This window comes from Rasamsonia byssochlamydoides, assembly GCF_041956645.1.
Source record: "Rasamsonia byssochlamydoides strain NRRL 3658 unplaced genomic scaffold VTN77scaffold_100, whole genome shotgun sequence".
NCBI classification, from domain to species: domain Eukaryota; kingdom Fungi; phylum Ascomycota; class Eurotiomycetes; order Eurotiales; family Trichocomaceae; genus Rasamsonia; species Rasamsonia byssochlamydoides.
In genome coordinates, this window is record NW_027192483.1 from 57,793 (window position 1) to 75,956 (window position 18,164).

At 51.1% G+C, this 18,164-nt stretch overlaps 6 protein-coding genes across 6 annotated transcripts; 4 read left to right on the top strand and 2 right to left on the bottom strand.

Annotated features, from left to right (window-relative positions):
- Nucleotides 1-87: 87 nt before the first annotated feature.
- On the bottom strand, nucleotides 88-374 carry VTN77DRAFT_523 (uncharacterized protein; the record flags this gene model as incomplete). The annotated part of the gene is made up of 2 exons (XM_069421376.1): nucleotides 88-122; nucleotides 176-374. 2 exons carry the CDS (start codon nucleotides 372-374, stop codon nucleotides 88-90), a joined length of 234 nt encoding a protein of 77 aa, XP_069273493.1.
- A 1,378-nt stretch (nucleotides 375-1,752) lies between these two features.
- On the top strand, nucleotides 1,753-3,560 carry VTN77DRAFT_524 (uncharacterized protein; the record flags this gene model as incomplete). The annotated part of the gene is made up of 4 exons (XM_069421387.1): nucleotides 1,753-1,841; nucleotides 1,895-2,149; nucleotides 2,206-2,615; nucleotides 2,671-3,560. 4 exons carry the CDS (start codon nucleotides 1,753-1,755, stop codon nucleotides 3,558-3,560), a joined length of 1,644 nt encoding a protein of 547 aa, XP_069273494.1.
- Nucleotides 3,561-4,766: 1,206 nt separating this feature from the next.
- Nucleotides 4,767-6,024, top strand: VTN77DRAFT_525 (uncharacterized protein; the record flags this gene model as incomplete). Its single annotated transcript, XM_069421398.1, has 5 exons — nucleotides 4,767-4,848; nucleotides 4,901-5,190; nucleotides 5,243-5,527; nucleotides 5,595-5,882; nucleotides 5,959-6,024. 5 exons carry the CDS (start codon nucleotides 4,767-4,769, stop codon nucleotides 6,022-6,024), a joined length of 1,011 nt encoding a protein of 336 aa, XP_069273495.1.
- Nucleotides 6,025-6,861: 837 nt separating this feature from the next.
- On the top strand, nucleotides 6,862-7,557 carry VTN77DRAFT_526 (uncharacterized protein; the record flags this gene model as incomplete). Its single annotated transcript, XM_069421409.1, has 1 exon — nucleotides 6,862-7,557. One exon carries the CDS (start codon nucleotides 6,862-6,864, stop codon nucleotides 7,555-7,557), a length of 696 nt encoding a protein of 231 aa, XP_069273496.1.
- A 572-nt stretch (nucleotides 7,558-8,129) lies between these two features.
- Nucleotides 8,130-11,812, bottom strand: VTN77DRAFT_527 (uncharacterized protein; the record flags this gene model as incomplete). Its single annotated transcript, XM_069421420.1, has 3 exons — nucleotides 8,130-9,206; nucleotides 9,265-11,730; nucleotides 11,792-11,812. 3 exons carry the CDS (start codon nucleotides 11,810-11,812, stop codon nucleotides 8,130-8,132), a joined length of 3,564 nt encoding a protein of 1,187 aa, XP_069273497.1.
- A 274-nt stretch (nucleotides 11,813-12,086) lies between these two features.
- VTN77DRAFT_528 (uncharacterized protein) lies at nucleotides 12,087-17,765 on the top strand (the record flags this gene model as incomplete). Its single annotated transcript, XM_069421431.1, has 6 exons — nucleotides 12,087-12,463; nucleotides 12,520-15,052; nucleotides 15,099-15,614; nucleotides 15,668-17,068; nucleotides 17,122-17,266; nucleotides 17,317-17,765. The coding sequence occupies 6 exons, from the start codon at nucleotides 12,087-12,089 to the stop codon at nucleotides 17,763-17,765; spliced, it is 5,421 nt and encodes a 1,806-aa protein (XP_069273498.1).
- Nucleotides 17,766-18,164: the final 399 nt, after the last annotated feature.

Here is an 18,164-nt window from a genome sequence, read left to right on the forward strand (position 1 = left end):
TACTGTCCATAGCGAATTGCTCCTCCAGACGACCGGAGTAGTATCCCATTCTGGATGAATACGGGGTGACGGTCACGGTGGCGTCCATCACATTTTTATCACTGAACGGAGAACTCCCGAATCTGGCCTGTGGTCAGCCAGCGATGAATGGATAGCTAAAGATAGCTCTGAATACTTGCAATATTGATGTCCCTGTCAATGTCTCCGCGTTCAACCTGTGTGAGGATCCGATTGAGTAGAGACGATCCGTTGAGGGCGCTTGCAGAACGCCCGTGACTGGCTGCTTCCTTTCTTAGCGGGGCGGAGGAAGGCCCAATCTGATCACCGAAGACGATCATCTTGTTTCCCCTCGTTGCTGCAGCTTGTCCACACATCTGCTATTCGCCATAGACAACAGACAGCCTTCTTAGTTCCTGCGAGATGGAAAATTCATGCTTTCCTGTTCAGATTGCCGAATCCTCCGGGACCCATCCATCGCATGCCTCCAGGGAAGCCGATGACTGGACCGTAGCAGTGCCGACTGCAGTGCGGAGTAGAGAGATATTTTCTCCAATTGCTTCTATTGTGATGAAAAAAATCTTACCTGCTAGAACTAAGTCAACTGACAGAGGAAAATAGAGTATAATAGAGTATACTAAAGCTCGCAATCGGCCTCATTGACCCGGAAGGGCTATTCACTCCGTGTGGTCTTATCTGATAGAAAAGCATACGTCCAGTGGGGGAATTCAGATACAAGTCTTCAGGAACAAGCGAGACTCGTGCTCGACATCGGCCATCCAGTCGATCGGATTGCCTGACCCTCCCTGGCTGCAGGAGCCAGCCCGACCAGCCACTAGAGACAAGACCCAGCACAACGTCTCTCTCCTCCTCCAGACAATCAAATTGACAAGTCTCGCTCTCAAGTGCACCAATTCTTCCTCTCTGCTTGTAGATGATTATCTCTATCATCTTTTACGCTTCGACTGATACCCGCCAAGTGTCCGCAGCAACGTCTCGCGCTTCACCCTGCAACACCTCCTGTCAGAGATTCCCGCCCATCTCCACCGAACCCGCCTAGTTTTGACTCCGCGCATAAAGCTCGAACCCTTGGGCGGTTCGTCAGATAAACCCGCACAGAGCCGCAAACCTCACCATCGTCGCATCGTTGATTTTATCAAACTCCGCTGCTTCAGACTTCCAAATTTCGCCCTCACCTTACCCGATTCTGACGATACCCCCAGCCTCAATTTCCGAATCCAGACCATCATACTATGTCGCTAGTCAAGAATGGGAATCAGATGGACCACTTCTTGATCTGTCGCTATTGATCAACCGTCGCCAACTTCCCATCAGGGGTCCTGGTGGACCCGGAGAACGGCAGTCGCATGCTTTGATGGAATGACTGAGACAGACAGAGTCGAGCTGGAGATTCCGCTGTCTTGGCACCATTGTCGACATTGGCATTAGCATCCAAGCTCTGCTCGTGGCCTGACCCGACGGCCTGTTCATAATTAATAATCGCAAGGGTCTCTCTGCTTGTCTTTGAACTTTTGGGCCAGTCGTCGGGATTGCTGGACAGCCCAAGACTCTCGCGCTCCATTACCTTCGTCTCTTCTGCCTCTGCTTTAGCTTGCCTGAACGCAGGGCGCGTCGTTCGTTTTCTATCTTGTTGTAATTATTTGTTGTCACTTTTGTACATTACATTCGTTGATCGCTGGTCGATTTGATACGGAGTCCTGTGTGGTTAATACGATACCCTTCGGCATTTTCAATATGGACTGGAGCTCTTATTTTGCACCGTCCAAGCTGGTCTTCTACTTTTTCTTCTGGGGCACCCATATTACTCTGTTTTGCGTCGGATGGTAAGGTGTTCAACTTCTGAAGATTCGAAGAGAATTTAATAAGTCTTCTTTAGGTACTTGCAAGCGACAGACAAGAAATTAGCCGCTCTGAACACGCTGAAATTCTCGGTGTGGATTTCACGAGGCGCGGGTCTCGCGTTGAGCTTCGATGGCGCCCTGATCCTCCTGCCCATGTGCAGGAACCTGTTGAGATATGTTAGACCGAAGATCAGGTGGTTGCCTCTGGACGAGTCGATATGGTTTCATCGGCAGGTGGCCTATGCTATGCTGATTTTTACCATCATCCACACCTCTGCCCACTACGTGAAGTGAGTTCCGATGTGTCTGGAAGAGAAGCATTACAGGACTGGACTAACCGAGTCAGCTTCTTCAATGTCGAGAAAGACCAGCTGCGCCCGGTGACGGCCATCCAGATCCACTACACTCAGGCCGGCGGAATCACGGGTCATATCATGCTGCTGTGTATGCTGCTCATGTACACCACCGCCCACGCTCGAATCCGACAGCAGTCCTTTGAGACCTTCTGGTACACCCACCATCTCTTTATCCCGTTCATGTTGGGTCTCTACACGCATGCAACCGGATGTTTCGTCCGAGACACGGCCCAACCCTTTTCGCCCTTCGCCGGGGCGAACTTTTGGCACCACTGCCTGGGTTACGAGGGTTGGCGATGGGAGCTCTGGGGTGGCGGAATTTATCTCTTTGAGCGGCTGTATCGCGAAATCCGGGCGCGACGGGAGACGGAAATCACCAAAGTTATCCGACATCCCTATGGTCTGCCTTGTCCATTACCTGCCACTCTTGTCTTGATGCTAACTGGCTGTGACAGATGCAATAGAGATTCAATTCCGGAAACCGAGCATGAAGTACAAAGCCGGCCAGTGGCTCTTCCTTCAGGTTCCCGAAGTATCCAACACCCAGTGGCATCCTTTCACCATCACTTCCTGTCCATTCGATCCGTATATCAGCGTGCACGTTCGTCAAGTGGGTGACTTTACGCGCGCGCTCGGAAACGCCCTGGGTTGTGGTCCTGCACAGGCGAAGGATCTGGAAGGCCTCGACCCGATGGGGATGTATGAGATTGCGGTGCAGAACGGTCAGAAAATGCCGAAGCTGCGTATCGACGGGCCTTACGGAGCGCCGGCCGAGGATGTCTTCGAAAACGAAATCGCCGTCCTAATCGGAACCGGTATTGGCGTGACGCCGTGGGCCTCGATCTTGAAGAACATCTGGCATTTGCGATCAGGGCCAAATCCTCCCACACGGTTGCGCCGAGTCGAGTTCATCTGGATCTGCAAGGACACGACCTCGTTCGAGTGGTTCCAGGCGTTGCTGTCTTCGCTCGAGCAGCAGTCCGCGTCTGCGGCAATGAGCCAGGGCGGGCCTGAATTCCTGCGCATCCACACCTATCTTACGCAGCGTCTTGACCAGGACACGGCGACGAACATCTACCTCAACTCTGTGGGGTCGGACGTAGACCCGTTGACGGAGCTGAAGAGCCGCACGAACTTTGGCCGTCCGGACTTCAAGCGGCTCTTTATGGCCATGCGGGACGGCCTGATCGACCAGACGTATCTGTCGGGCCTGGAGAGTAGCGTCACCACGGAGGTGGGAGTGTACTTCTGTGGACCCAACGCCGCTGCCAGGCAGATCAAGAAGGCCGCCAAGGAGGTGTCCACGCGGGAGGTCAAGTTCAAGTTCTGGAAGGAGCATTTCTAGTGAACTGCTTCTGCTGGCTCTCTCCTTTCTGTTGGACACAGGATAGTTGTGAGGACTCCTTTTTTTTTTCCTGCATATTTTGTTCACCACTGCATCCGTGTATCTATCTATCATCTCAAAAAAAGGAAAGGAATGACAGTTATCTATTCTACAGTACAGTATATCTCATCCCATCCCATCCATTTCCATACAAGCTCAAGGTCTATTTGGTCGTTATCTTATCTGCGAGGGCAGGAAAGGCTCTTATTTTTTTTTATTTAGCAAAAAAAAAATAAATCAGGTCTCGTCTTGCTGCATTCATTGTTTTCGAGAATCTGGGGAAAGCTGGAGGAATGTCACTCACTCTCTGTGAGACAGCAATGTGATTGTTGTCAAGTCCAGCCCTCCTTGCTACCTTGCTGCCTTAGGTAGGTAGACCCGAGACTTTTCCATGGACTGGCCCAACCCTATCTAGATTTCTAGATTTCCCATTCTGCCAATTTGAGCCGCCAATATCGGCGCAATGGTTTCATCATCGAGTGTGTATTGTATTCTACCAGATATCTACCTAGGTAGTTTTATTATCTACTTTTCAGGTGGGTTCCCTACCTCCATAATACATAGGATATCTCTTGCCATAATTCTTGCCATGTCCCTTACTAGTATTTATTCCCTTTCTAACATATATGATGCCTTGCCCATGTGTAATCCCCAGATTTGGTGAATTTGGTGTGGCATATTTACATAATTTTGTCAATATTTACCTAGGTAATTGTCACCAAAAAAATGATATTTGTTTATAATAGAGTATTGTAGATTTTGACGAATAGATATCAGAATGTGAGTTCAAACCTGACGGCACGTGCCGGGATTAGCTTCGTTACCCTCGGTCAATACCTATCAACTCCCTCACACCCCGTGTCGAGCTTCTTTTCTCCTAGGGTTGGTTCGTGGTTCAGTGGCTGCCGATAAGATAGATAGCTATCTTCCTTGTCGATGTATTCGGCTGTCTTCCAAATTGACCATCACATTTTGAATCCGTCAACTACCTAGGTAGTGCTCGCTATTCACTGTGCCACTTCCCTTCATTCTAACCATCGAATCTGCACAAGTCATTTACCATATAAGTGGTATCACCGCATTTCGGTTGCCTTTTTTTTTTCTTTCCTTCCATGCACTCTCGAGACTTCGACTCTCTCCTATTCCATCACAACGACCGTCTCAGCCATGGCACGAACACTAGACAAACCAAGCCCCCGCTTGAACCGAAATGTCCACATATATGACGACAATGGACGGATCCTGGGAGGTGCGTTGTACAGTCGGAAAAGTTGGCTGCGATGCTAACCATAAAGAGAAAGGAATGACTCTACGCACGACTCGTAAATACATCACCAATGCCAATTTCTACGACATGTGTCGCGAATTCTTAGTATTTACACCTCCAGATACCCAGTGGTCGCTGTTTCGTCTAAATCGAGACGGCTCCACGGGTGATATTCTACCCAGAGACCGAAAATGCAAGCTCAAGCAGGGGCCGTATGTCGTTCTGGATAGTAATGGTCGGCCGGTCAATGTCAATGTGACGGAAGAGAATCCTCCCCGGAGGGCTATCACAGCATGGCCCTCGACGGCAAGACTTTCTCAGATGGTGAACTCCAACGTAGATCGTTCGACGAGACTGTAGCTGACTTATTCTCCAGCAAAGGCATTTCCGGGACACGTCGAGAGCTAGAGACGGCGCCTGCACCATTTCCGGAGATCAGATGGCCATGCGAGATGACCCATTCGTGGGACTCGACGCTTGTCACATCTTCCCCGTGTCCAGAGAGAGTCAATGGGTTCAGGACGGGTACATGAACTGGATCACGGACAGCAATCCTCAACGGATCGGTGTGACCAGAATGTACTCCGCGCAGAATGGGTTGCTGCTCAGTTCATCATTGCACCACCTATTTGCTCGCTTCGGCGTGTCGATCAATCCAGATGTAAGTTGCATGCTTCACTATTCCGTCCAGTACAATCTCACGATGTCGACTGTCGGAATGGAATCAGGACGGCTACAAGGTGATCTTCTTCGGAACGGACTATCACAACAACGGGGGAAGAACCCTGTCCACGACAGCGACCAACCCCACAAACAACAACGACCGCGTCAGTGATGACACACTACGCTGGCATTTTCGAATGTCAATTCTCAAGAACATGAAGGGTGCCGCACTCGGGGAAGAGAACTGGGAATATGACCTGGGCCTGGATGCCATCGGCGAGATCATGGAAGGCCCTGATGCGGCCGAGCGAATGGAAGTTGAACTTTTTAATCGTCTTGGGTCGGGTGTTGAGGTCAGCCATCGCTTTGGATTGAGGACCACATTGCTCCTATTCATGACCTTGGTTGTTAACTTTTATTCTTCCACAGTATGAGGACAGAGACGTTGCCTCGGACTCGGACGCAGACGCAGATGCACGAACAAACCATCCCTAACTGAAGCTGTACGATCGGGTTATAGACTGATTCAATGCCTTAATATCATGCTGCATCACCATTCTTATTACCAGCTGTTTCTCGATCCATGGATATCCCTCACGGTTCTCTCCAGGCATCAAGTTCCAAAGTACTGCACATCCGTAGATCCGACTGAATCACTTCCAAGGTTGATATTATTGACTCGATAGGTACAGATGGTTTAATCAATGACAAGATCCTGTCGTCAGGAGTAGGTAGAGAAGAATTTATTTTATATTGATCGCTCTGACTGTCAGACTCGAAGAGAGCATTCAAAGATATCCTCGGCAGTATATCTTTGGCGTTTCGACTTTGGCGCTGGAACCCCCTTCGCAAGATCATCGGCCGGTCAACAACATCTGTCAGTCAGCCAGAAGACGATGCCAAAGATGATAAATCCGCGACCACAGAGAAAGGTAAGCCGGCTGGTGAGTTACAAAAAAGAGAAAAGCAGCTCCTCTCGGGCTTACCCAAGACCAAAACCACCACCACTGATCTTCGGATTACCCAATGAACTTCTCTTCCAGATCCAATCGCAGCTTCCTCTAGCCTCTCAGGCCTGCCTCGCTCTGACCTGCAAAACCTTCCTCGATCTGTTCGGTTCAGTCCTGAGCAATGCAGAACTGCGCTTCCCATGGCGCTTCCTATGACGAGAACCTAGACCCACGCCGTCGCAAGTCAACTCCCCGATGCGACCTTCTCTGCCTCCTGGAAGAAGATCTCTATTGGCTCTACTGTTCGAAATGTCTGAAGCTGCACCCTCGTCGAGAATTTTCATTCTTTGAGCGGAGAAAGTCGCCCAAGTTGAGGAAGTGCATGTTCTTCGCGGGCATAGTGGATCTCTGTCCTTGCATTCGATTCACATTCCGCGACAAACTCCGATTTGTCGAGCAGTTGAAGAAGAGTTCAAACAATAACAACGACAGCAGCCATAGCCATACCAGAGATACAGATACAGGACCGTACACATTTCGGGATTTTAATCCAGGGGAACACCATCATTTCTGGCATCAGTGTTCAACAGTAGACCCCCATCGATGGGTGGTCTGGGTCAAGATCGTCCCTGTTCTCAAAAGTGGTTATCTCCTCATCCAGACTCAATACGACATTACTCCCTTACAGTCAAATAATAATAATGATAACGAGAACTGGTGGCAGTTCCCAACAACAAGCCTGAACGGACTAGAAATCCTGTGCTGTCGCGACAACGGTGTTTCGCGCTATTGTTATTACCGCACTCCACCTGCCGAGGAAGAACGCCATAACTGTGACTTTTGTCTGACTTCTGTCGAGTATGCGTCTGTCCCCGGTCCCCACCAATACTCGCTCCGAGTCACGAGAAATCTGGGACAAGAAGGGCAGGCAGATCTGGTTTGGTCACACCAATGCGTACTCAAGGATTGGAGGGAGGCCGACCGAGTTTTAGAGGAAGCAACATTATACATATATACTCATAGGCGTAAGCATAAGCATACCACACCAAATTGTTGGAATCTGCTTTGCCACAATTAACTATTAGCAAGAAATATCCAATATAAATTTGGCAAAATGGACTATTTTACTAGTAAGAAAATATATATATAATAGACCATGAGGGATGATGCTCTTGGCAAAGGATATGCATCAGTGAGAGAGACAGATATTATATAATCTAAGGCGATTAATCACAGTAGCAAGAACTTATATATCTAGAGCAAGGAATATACAGGTACGTAGGTATGTAGGCAGGGAGCCCGCCTGGAAAGTAGATAATAAATAAATTTTAAAAAAAATCATTATGTATATAACTTCTATATAGGTAAAAAAGTCCTTGCCGTATGTATGTATACATACATACACTGCCTTACCAAGTACCTAATTTTCCCAGTCGAGCGAGCTCAGCGAGCAAGACCTGAAATACAGGTTTGGATCTGTTATGGAAGGAAGAGTACTAAGTATACCAGGGTATTCATTTATATTATTTCACTTTGTTCACGAGGAAACTTATGATTGACTATGACTACTTTATTTAAATCAAAGCACGGTAGGAATTTTTTCTCATTCATTCATTCAGAATATTGCCTTTGTTTTTATTTTCATGTCTTCTAATCTTCTCTATTACTATCACTATCTGCGTCTTCGGGTAGGTTGATAGGTAGATCCCTCCTCGCTTGCTGCTGCTGCTGGTGGTGGTCTGGGCCAGAGCTCATGGATTTATTATTGCTCATACGCTCCCGCTCCCGCTCCCTGACAACGATAGCCTCCGCATTCTCAAAGGTCGCCTCGTCAATCTCCTCGTGGATGCGCAGCTCCTTGTCTACCAGAACGTGGTATACGCGGCGGAGCTCGTCGAAGCCCATCCCGTCAGCCTCTCCGCCTCTGGCTCTGACTGGTTGGATATCGTCGCGCAGGTGCCGGAATGCGAGCATGAGGAGGTCCTTCGACCACGGACAGGCGCGCATCCCCCGGTAAAAGACCTCCTTGGCACGGCGGATGTCGTTGTGGGACAGCTCGAAAAGGATGTACAGTTTCCAGAGGGAGAGGCTGGAGTGGCCTGTGTTCTTGTTCTTGCTGCTGTCTGTCGCGAGGATCGATCGTCCGCCGGTTGAGAAGGCTGGGTCTCCGATGGCTCGTTCAAAGGCGGCGCGCGCAGAGTGGAGCGTCGACCCGGAGTACACGGGACGATGGAGCTCGTGGAAGATGGAGAATATGTGAGAAGTGATCGGTACAGAAGACTGAGCCGTCGGAGATCCGTCGTGGTGGTGGTTGTGGATGTCTTGCGTGATATCCCGCAAGACGTCTCTGACGCGCTCGTCGATGCGGAACCTGGCCTCGTTCCAGGCGAAGAGGGACAGGAACATCGTGTTGTGGGGGAAGAGCGAGATGCTCTCTTGCAACAGAGTACGGATCTGCGCTGGCTTGTACGCGTGGCTTGCGACGACGTGGTGATAGAGCAACCGCGCCCGAGACTGATGTAAGAGCTCATTTATGTAGATCACGGACGATTTCGATATCTGCGGGACGTGGGTGAGACGCTGCGATGCATTTCTATACACTTCTACAGCAGCACCCAGGTCAGATGAACGAGTCAGGTACTGAAGCAGGGCGAGGCAATCTGTCCAAGCCACAAACGCTCGGTAATTTTGCACAGCTAACGCATGCTCCTGGCCTTCCGAGAGGAACTAAACAGCCTTTACATCAGTTACCACTCAACCAGGCTTAATGGGGATGGTAACCTACCCTTTGAGTCTTGAGGAGCTCCGCCGGACTAATGATTCTCGAAGCCGCAGAATCAGCTAATGATTTCAGGTCGACAGCATAGTTGGGCGTAGCCAACAGTAGTTGAACAGCCTCCGCTGATTTTCGTCCATCCAATGACTCCCAGACCCACGTCCGCCAGAGCGGACCATATTCCAACTTTTGTATGTCCGAGAGGCTTGCGCTCATCGAGAGAGTCGTCGCCCATACATGAGCAGCCGCAGCGGAATTGCCAGATCGACATTCCATGAGAGCGTACACATTGTACAGTCGAAGACTGGACGATCGTCTCTTGAGCAATGATTTTGCATATTTCTTTGCCTCCTTGGCGTTGCAGACAAATTCGACGGCGAGAACATATTCAGCGAAAGCATCGTCTGTGGGAGACGCATCCACTAAGAGTCGAAGCGCGCGACGCACCCAGTCAGTATCGATAGAGCTGCAGTCGGAGAAAACAAGGGTTTTCCATGTCGCTAGCGAAGAGAACCAACGCTCTTGCTCTGAGAATGAGGTATCCAAAGAGTGTATGACGTTCTGTAGAGGTGGGCTATCGAGTAGTTTGGGCGAGTGATGAGGTTCCGACTGCCGGGTGCTCAGCAATTCAACGAGTGCAGAATCAGGTGATTCGATCAGTTCATTTCGTAGGAAAGGATCACCACACCAGGATCTTGTTGTTTCTGAGAGTGTTGGCGATGCCAATGGAGGCAGACGGCAGTAGCATAGGAAGCTCTCGATGAGAACATCTGGCGATCTCCAATTCGTGAAGTAGGACAGGAAATCCTTAATGTCATCAAACAGAACCACCCGATAAGGGTCGTCGTCTTCCACCTCGTCGAGAGTTCGGGCTGGAAGACGAGCGTTGCGTTTTCGGACTGTCTCAGATTCCAGCCACGAGGCAAATACTGACCCTGGCACGATTCGCGATTGAGAGGAAGAAATTACAGGCTCTAGAGCCGCATTGTCGCCGCTCTTCCAACCTTTTGCTCCTTCCTCCCCAATCCGCGCTACTTCTGAGTCCCAGAAGTCCATGAATGCCGACAGCGCCCTCTCCCCGGAATCACTCTTGAATTCCTCAGGCCGGAAGAAATTAAACTCGAGGACAGCTTGCCAAAGACCAGTTGCCAGATCCGAGAAACCAGCTTCTCGCATGAACAAGGTCATACGGAGAAACAAGTATGCATGGATGATCTCTTTCTCTGTGCTATCCGGACTCGAGGCGTTGAGCTTCATGCAGTCCACGAAAATGGCCTTGCAGCGTTCGTAGGTGAAATCGAGAAACTCCGTCTGCCGGAAATCTAGGTATTTCATCCAGAGACTCATAAACCCGGGATTGTGTTTCAAGACAGCATGCCATTGCTCCGATAGTTTCTTGAAATCCCACAGTTTGGCGCCCTCCTCTAAAAAGCCCAACAGAAGACGGTCCTTGGCGGCATGCGCGCCAACCTTTTTGATCGCCTTCTCGTAAAGAGACAGTTTGATATCTGCTAGACTTCTCTTCTCCGCGGCAGTCAGCTGGCGAGCTTCATCCCCGGAGCCAGCGATGAGGGTATCTTGATGTTTAATCAACTGCAGCCAAGCATCGATATCTTGCGGATGGTCTTCTACGCGTCGAGAGAGCTCTGAATTCCGTTGCCTCACATCGTGCTCCCAGTTGATGACAACGCCATCCTCCTCGCTCAGATCCGACGCTGATTCGATCTCCAAATCACTGCCTATATCCTGTTCAGGCTTGGCCTTGCCGTGTATTGATCGATATGCATATTTTTCTGCCTCTGAATCCGACATGTCCATGGCAGAAAAGTCGCCCAGAAGCTTTCTTCGTTTTCGGCTGCCCTGCGAACTCAACGGCAAGAAGTCCTTCCGAGCATCACTTGCATCTGACACAGTCTCACGGCGCACACGAAAAAGTCGCTTCTCTTTCGTGTCTCCTCTCGCGAGTATGCTCTTGCTCTTATGTCTTGCTCCATCACCCTGCCAGGTGTCGGTTCGGATCAGCAATGCAGCTTCATCCTTGTAATCGCGATCAATCTTGAAGCTCGCTGGCAATCCCAGCACACGACCTCGGCCGACGCGGTGGTACAGCGGAACATTGTACCGGTGTATTGTTCCGTACGTCACATTGTACCTGTCTCCCTTGCGATCAACGACATATAGATCGGAATTCTCCGCCTCAGCCTTCAAGGCGACCTTGGGTCGCGACGGCACATCCTCGTTGAAGTCGTCCAGAGCCCGAGAAACATGGTGTGCATGGCGGTCTCTACTGCGGTCTCTGCTGCGCTCTCTGGAACGTGATCTGTGACGATGACTGCGCTCTCTCGAACGCGATCGGCGATAATGACTGCGATGTCTCGATTTGCTTTCACGGTCGCGTTCATGATCTGGAGCAGGAGCAGGCGCCGGTGCGGGTTTCGGTTTAAAGCTGGCAAACTTCGGGATCGGCTTTTCTCCCTGCATCTGGCATTAGGAGGGCATGCGACACATGATGACGGCTCTATGGAGGAAATCTGACCTTGGGGCCACCGGAATCCATGCTCCTTGTGCAGCGACATGGCGTGTCGAGCTGGTCTGCTGTGACGGAGTTCCGCGATGTCGGTCGCGTCGAGTTGCTTTGTTGCTCCACTCGAGCTCCGCGGCCTCGGGAAAAATTGCCTTTCCGGGCCAACAATTTTTTGGCTTCCGAGCAATCTTGAGAACTTTCAATCTAATCGAGAAAATCATCTCCCGTCGCGACGAGAGCTTCATTTCGCCTCACACCTGCCGAAGTGTCCGTCTGGAGATGGGTTGGTAAATTGCAACAAGTCAAGATGGCCTCGTCCCTCGCTGCGCAGCTGTCGCAGATTGCGGCAAAGTCGACGAACCCGCTCGATCTCAAGGCGCAACGGGTCGCCCACTCCCAATCGCTGATCTTCGAGAAGAAGATTGCTATTTCGCAGGATTTCGATACGATTTACGAAATATGCTACGAAGGATTCCAGGAGCTGTGTCTTCTGGACGCGCGGTTCACCGAATTTGGCCGCACCATTTTCAGTGAACAGAGCAAGGCCGAAGAACGGACACAAATGACGGCTGCTCAGAACAAGGAACTTGATGCGGTTTTGGAATCGTTCCTCGCCCTGGTCGGAAGTAAACTGCTGCTGAGCCCTGCGATCAAGGCGGTGGAATGGCTTGTGAGGCGCTTTCGGTACGATGCCTAGCAATCGACCTGGGTGCTTGCTTCTTGCTGATCGAATTCTACAGGGTCCACGAATACAATACAGCCTTCCTCTTGCTCACGTTTCTCCCATATCACTCGACGCCCGTCTTTTTGAATCTGCTGGCGATCCTACCGGAGGACTTGACGCCGACCTTCAAAGTTCTTTATCCATACAAGAGAAGTCTGATCAACCCGCCCCGCCATCCGCTTGTCCACAGTGCAGCGACCAACCAGGCGTTCTGCTCCGCTCTGAATCGATATGTGTTGGAGGTATCCAAACAACATGCTCATTATCATGGTCTTCTGGCCTTTTGGGCAGGCATCATGACCGAAGCCGTCTCGGGAATGCTGGACAGCGCACGCTCGGGGCGTCGGGGGGTTGAAATGCAAAAGCACGAAGATATTCTCTTGCGCTTCCTTCCGGTTCTCAATGATGGATTTGCGCTGAAGAAGGTTCCCGAGTTGGTTATTGGGTGCTACATGCTCGCCGTGGTTTTCGCGACAAAAGCGGCTCTTCAAGACAACGTCCTCGACACGCTGATGGAGGCCGTGGTGGGATCGTGGACCCAAGAGACGATGAGCTCCGGAATAGTCTGTCTGGCAGTTTTGGCCCAACACAAAGAGGATGTGAAACTGCCGAAGAAGGTGCTCCGGTCGGTCTTGAGATTGGAGAATCCTGTGGGCTTGTTGGCGGAAGTTAAGGCACAGCACCAGGTGTCGCAGCTCGTTCTCGGCCTGGTCTCTGGCTGTCTCTCCGATCTCGAAAAGCAAGACGCCCAGTCGCGCTTGGATTTCATATCTCGTATCTTCGAGAAGGGCTTATTGGACGAGTCTGGGAATCGCAAAGCCATCACGATGATCCTTCAAGCCAGCAGCGATGCTCACAAGAAAGGCGAAATGTCGTTGGATATTCAGACCCGTTTCTCCGAGCTCGTCCAGGGCCTGAATTCATCTGACACTCTCCGCCCTCTTCTCCAAGCTGCTACTTCTGAGTCAGCCATTGATGTCGCAAGCCTCGAACACAGCTTGCAGACGGTCATCGAGAAGCAGCCTGCGCTTCCACCGAGTGAAGATGTTGAGATGAAAGATGCAGACGAGGAGGAAGAGGCTGACGCGTTTCCCGAACTTGCCAAATCGTTGGCCAAGGAGTCTCGCTATCCTTCCTCGTTCCTGGACGACCAGAAGTCTCCTGTGTTTGACAAGCTTGTTCAAGCTCTCACGCTTGCTGCCGGCTCTGAAGAGAGACTTGATACATTCTCTAATCTCCCGGTCCTTGGAAAGGCTCACACAACGGACAAGCCGCAATTTCTGTCCTTCTTTATTCGCGTTTTCTCGGGCCCGCATCCAGTGAGTGCTCGTGCTGCGGCACTTACTATCATGGCTTCTTCTCTGCCTTCCGACAAAACCACGGCGGTTGACCTTCAGGGTTTGTTGCCGTACGTCATTGCTGCTTTGAGCGACCCGTCCGCAAAAATCCGACGGGAGGCAGCCAACCTAGTAGCCGCGATCGCGGAGCTGTACCGAAAGGCGAAGAAGAAAGACAGTGACACAGGCAGTCCTTGGGCACATGATTCCCTCTACACGCAGAAGACGCAATCCCAGTCCGTTCAATGGCTATCTACCCGCGACGCACACAAGTTCGTCGACCGTGTCTTGCTTCCAGGTCTGGAAGAATATGTTCTTGATGCGGGTCACATTGGAGCGGCAATCGAGAGCGCGTTGAAGGGATCGTCGAGTTCAGAGAATGCAGACTCCGACAAGACTGAGTTGAAGAAATCACTGAGGCTGAGCATATTTGGCTTCCTCTGTTCTCACGTTGTTCATACGCCGCTGTATGGAGTGAAGCTCCGACTGCTCAAAATCATCAACCGCGTTGATAGAATCGGTTCGCATACGCGGACAAGAGAACTCCTGCCGCTGCTTGAGAAGTGGAGGACTCTCACGCAGGAGGAGGTTGTCGGTATCTGCGAGAGGGAACACATATCTGCTGCAGAGTTGGAACAGGAAGTCGTTGCAATTGTCAGTCATAAGGACAAAGAAGCCGTTGATATCTTGGTATCCGATGTCAACAAAGCCAGACTGCCTTTCCTTTCCGCTGTCTTTGCTCGCATCCAGGCCATCTGGGCGAAGATCGGAGAGGACCGGCAATTTTCTGCGTCGGACAAGCTGCTTCAACTCTCGGTTGAAGGTTCGGATGGCAATGAAGCAGTACAGACCAACGCCAAGAACACCCTTCGGAGTGTGGAACTTCCTGGAACGGCCCTGCTGGATTTGATAGAGAAAATCCCCGCTTCAATCGAAAGCTTGGAGAGCCACGCACCATCTCCGAAGCGGCGACGCACAAACCAGAACAATGCAGTGGCGATGCAGTCAGAACTGAGCAAAGTCATGGAGAAGGTCACTTTCATTCTCGAGCTCGTGGACAGTTCTGCGCCAGAGAATCATCCGGAGCTGGCCGATGGCTTGTTCAAGACTCTCGCGGCTCTCCACAATTTCAAGTCTCAGATCCAGTCTGGATTAGGTTATCTCCTCAGCCTGACTCTTGGCAGTTTGTTGGCGATTGTAAACAAGTCAAGGGTAAGCTCTTGCAGTCTGTATACGAGGAATGTGCTAATCATGACAGGCCTCTTCAAAACCTCAATTCGATACTTCGGTCATCCGGACGGATCTCGTTGTCGACTGCGTCCGCACAACGGAAAGTCCTCAAGTGCAGAATACGGCCCTGCTGTTGGTATCTGGTCTTGCTGTCATTGCACCAGAGCTGGTTCTTCACAGCGTGATGCCGATCTTCACGTTCATGGGATCTAGCGTCCTGAGGAAAGACGACGAGTACTCTGTTCTTGTCATCGACCAGACGATTGACCAGGTCGTCCCGGCGCTTGTGCAGTCGTTGCGGAACCAGAAGCGGGACGTCGTCTCTGGGACTTCAGAATTGCTTCTCAGCTTCACGGCGGCCTTTGAACACATTCCGTCTCATCGTCGGCAGCGACTGTTTGAAGCCTTGGTCACCAAGCTTGGTACCCAAGACTTCTTGTTCGCTGTTCTGGCGATGCTTGCGAACCGTTACGCTCTGGACAAAGATGTCTGTTCCTTGATGACTGGTCTTGTTGTCAACATCGGCGCCGAGCTGCAGCTTTTGGTAAGTTGATAGATCTGCTTTGTCCTGCTTCGCACGTTGCTGACACTTGACAGACGTACAAGAAGTATCTGGATTTGGTCAGCGATTCTCTCCAGCCGAAGCCCGGTATTTCCCAAGTTCTCCTCGGTGTCGGCAATGACGGCGCGAGCGATCCACACAAGGTGGCCGAGGTGCTGTTGCGATCGTTGGCATACCTCTTGAAACATTCGTCGCTCGGATCGAAGATGGGCGTCGTCTACACGTCTGACGATAAGGATGCAGCGGCCAACATCCGCGTCCTGTTCTCTCAGATTCTCGAGCAGATTTTGACCTTGGCGGATGCAGTGCAGGATAATAAGGCCCTTAGTTGGGTTTGCGGTGATGTTCTTGGCGCTGTGCTTGGTACGCTTTCGCTCGTGGACTTCCTCGATACGGTGGAAGAGCTCCTTAAGCGGCCAAACGACGAACTTCGCCGAAAGGTTCTCCGCTTGTTGGAAAGCCGCGTGCGTCAGAATCCCGAGCGGGACACTGCATCGCAAAACAGAGTCCTGGAATTTGTGTCTGTCCTGGTCGACATCATTCAGACTTCGCCCGACATCCTGCTCAAGCATGCTGCTGTTGCTTGTGTGGACCGTATTTCGGAGAAGTATGGCAAGAAGGATACGGGCAGGGTGGTGCATGCTGCCCAGGTTGTTGCTGGAGAGGCCTGCCTTGGTCAATCCGACGACCGGATTCGTGTCATGGGCGTGTTGTGTCTGGCGTCAATGGCGGAAGTTCTTGGACAAGCAATCATCCCTGCTCTTCCGGAGGCACTGCGCCGGTCGTTGGGTCTGCTTGAGACCAGCCTGAAGGAAGGAGAGGAGAACGAGAAACTGCACAATGCCGTGTTTTCGTTGCTGTCGGCGCTCTTCGTGCAGGTTCCGTTCATGCTGTCCGACAAACACCTTGATCGGATTTTGCAGCTGTCTTTCATGTCGGCGAAAGCTAGTCTTTCTGGGGACGCTGATGATGCTCGTCAGGAGATGCTGAAACTGCTCGCCAGGAAGGCCGATGTCAAAGAATCCTTCAGTGCTGTGGAACGCAACTGGGCCTTTGCTGTACAACAGGGACCGACTGCCGTGAGAGAGGTGCTCGACGTCATCCGCATTGCCATTGAGAAGCACCCGAAGTCGTCAACTGTCAAGAATGTCGGCATCCTGTCCAAGTTCTTCCACAAGGCATTCGACCTGCGCCGCGAACAAGTTTGCTCAGACGAGTTTCAGTACGAAGAATCCGAGCTGGAGGACATTGAAAACATCATCAGCGAGGTCGCGATCAAGATGATCTACAAGCTCAACGACACGTCCTTCCGGCCGATTTTCATCGAGTTTGTCGAGTGGGCGACGAACGGCTTGCCGAAGAAAGACGCCCTGGGCCGGACGATGCGGCTTACGTCGTTCTACAAGTTCTTGCAGAGTTTCTTTGGAACGCTCAAGGTGAGTAGCACTTGGTATGCCTGGATTAAAGATTCCTTCTAACAGGCGTCCAGTCTATTGTCACCAGCTACGCAAGCTATATTATCGACAACGTGGTGGAGGTGTTGAAATCTGCCAAACCGACTGATAAGGACTCGAAGAGCCTGTGGCTGGCCGCGATTCGGACGCTCCGCTATGCGTTCGAACACGATCAAGATGGTAAGTCTCCTAACTGTTATGCGTTCAATATCCTAGGCTAACTGGTTCAGAATTCTGGCAATCCCCCTCTCATCTCGCTGCGATTTCCACTCCTCTGATCTCGCAACTCTCCCGCGCCACCAACGCCTCGACCGCAGCAATCATCATCTCCGAGGCTGTTCCCACCATCACCGAGCTAGCCGTCGCAGCGGACTCGCCCGACAACCACAAGGAGCTCAACACAGCGATCATGAAATACCTGCGTCCGTCATCGACCACGTCCAGCGGCGAGCGAGTCATCGCCGGCGAGAGCCCGCACACGCGTCTGGCGGCGCTGAAAGCGGAGCAGTCGCTCACCGAGCGCCTGGGCGAGGAGTGGCTGGCCCTGCTGCCCGAGATGCTGCCGTATATCAGCGAGTTGATGGAGGATGAGGATGAGACGGTCGAAAGGGAAGTGAGGAAGTGGGTGAAGGAAATTGAGAGTATTCTTGGGGAGAAGTTGGATGATATGTTGACGTGAAGAAAACATCTCATAAAAACGGGAAAGAAAGAAGAAAGATGGAAAGATGGGAGGACATTGGGAAATCTTTGTATCTGTTTGTTGTGTTGTGTGTTTGCATTTTCGGCGTTTATGTCACAAAAAAGGGGTATGCAACTTGGTCTGATATTTGATTAGTTATGAGGATGTAGAAATGTGTCACTGTATTTTATGTTCTGCATGTTAGAGTGTGAATCTACAATTTTACAGTGGGCAAATTTACTACACAGTACCGGATAGCCTTGAACAGCAACGGATCATGGATAATAGACATCCATAGAAGCGTTTCTTTCTCATAAACTATAGTCTCCTGGTCTAGAAGTAGACCTTTCATCAACTATAGTCCTCTCGTCTAGCGAGTCTCAGACTGCTGATACAAGA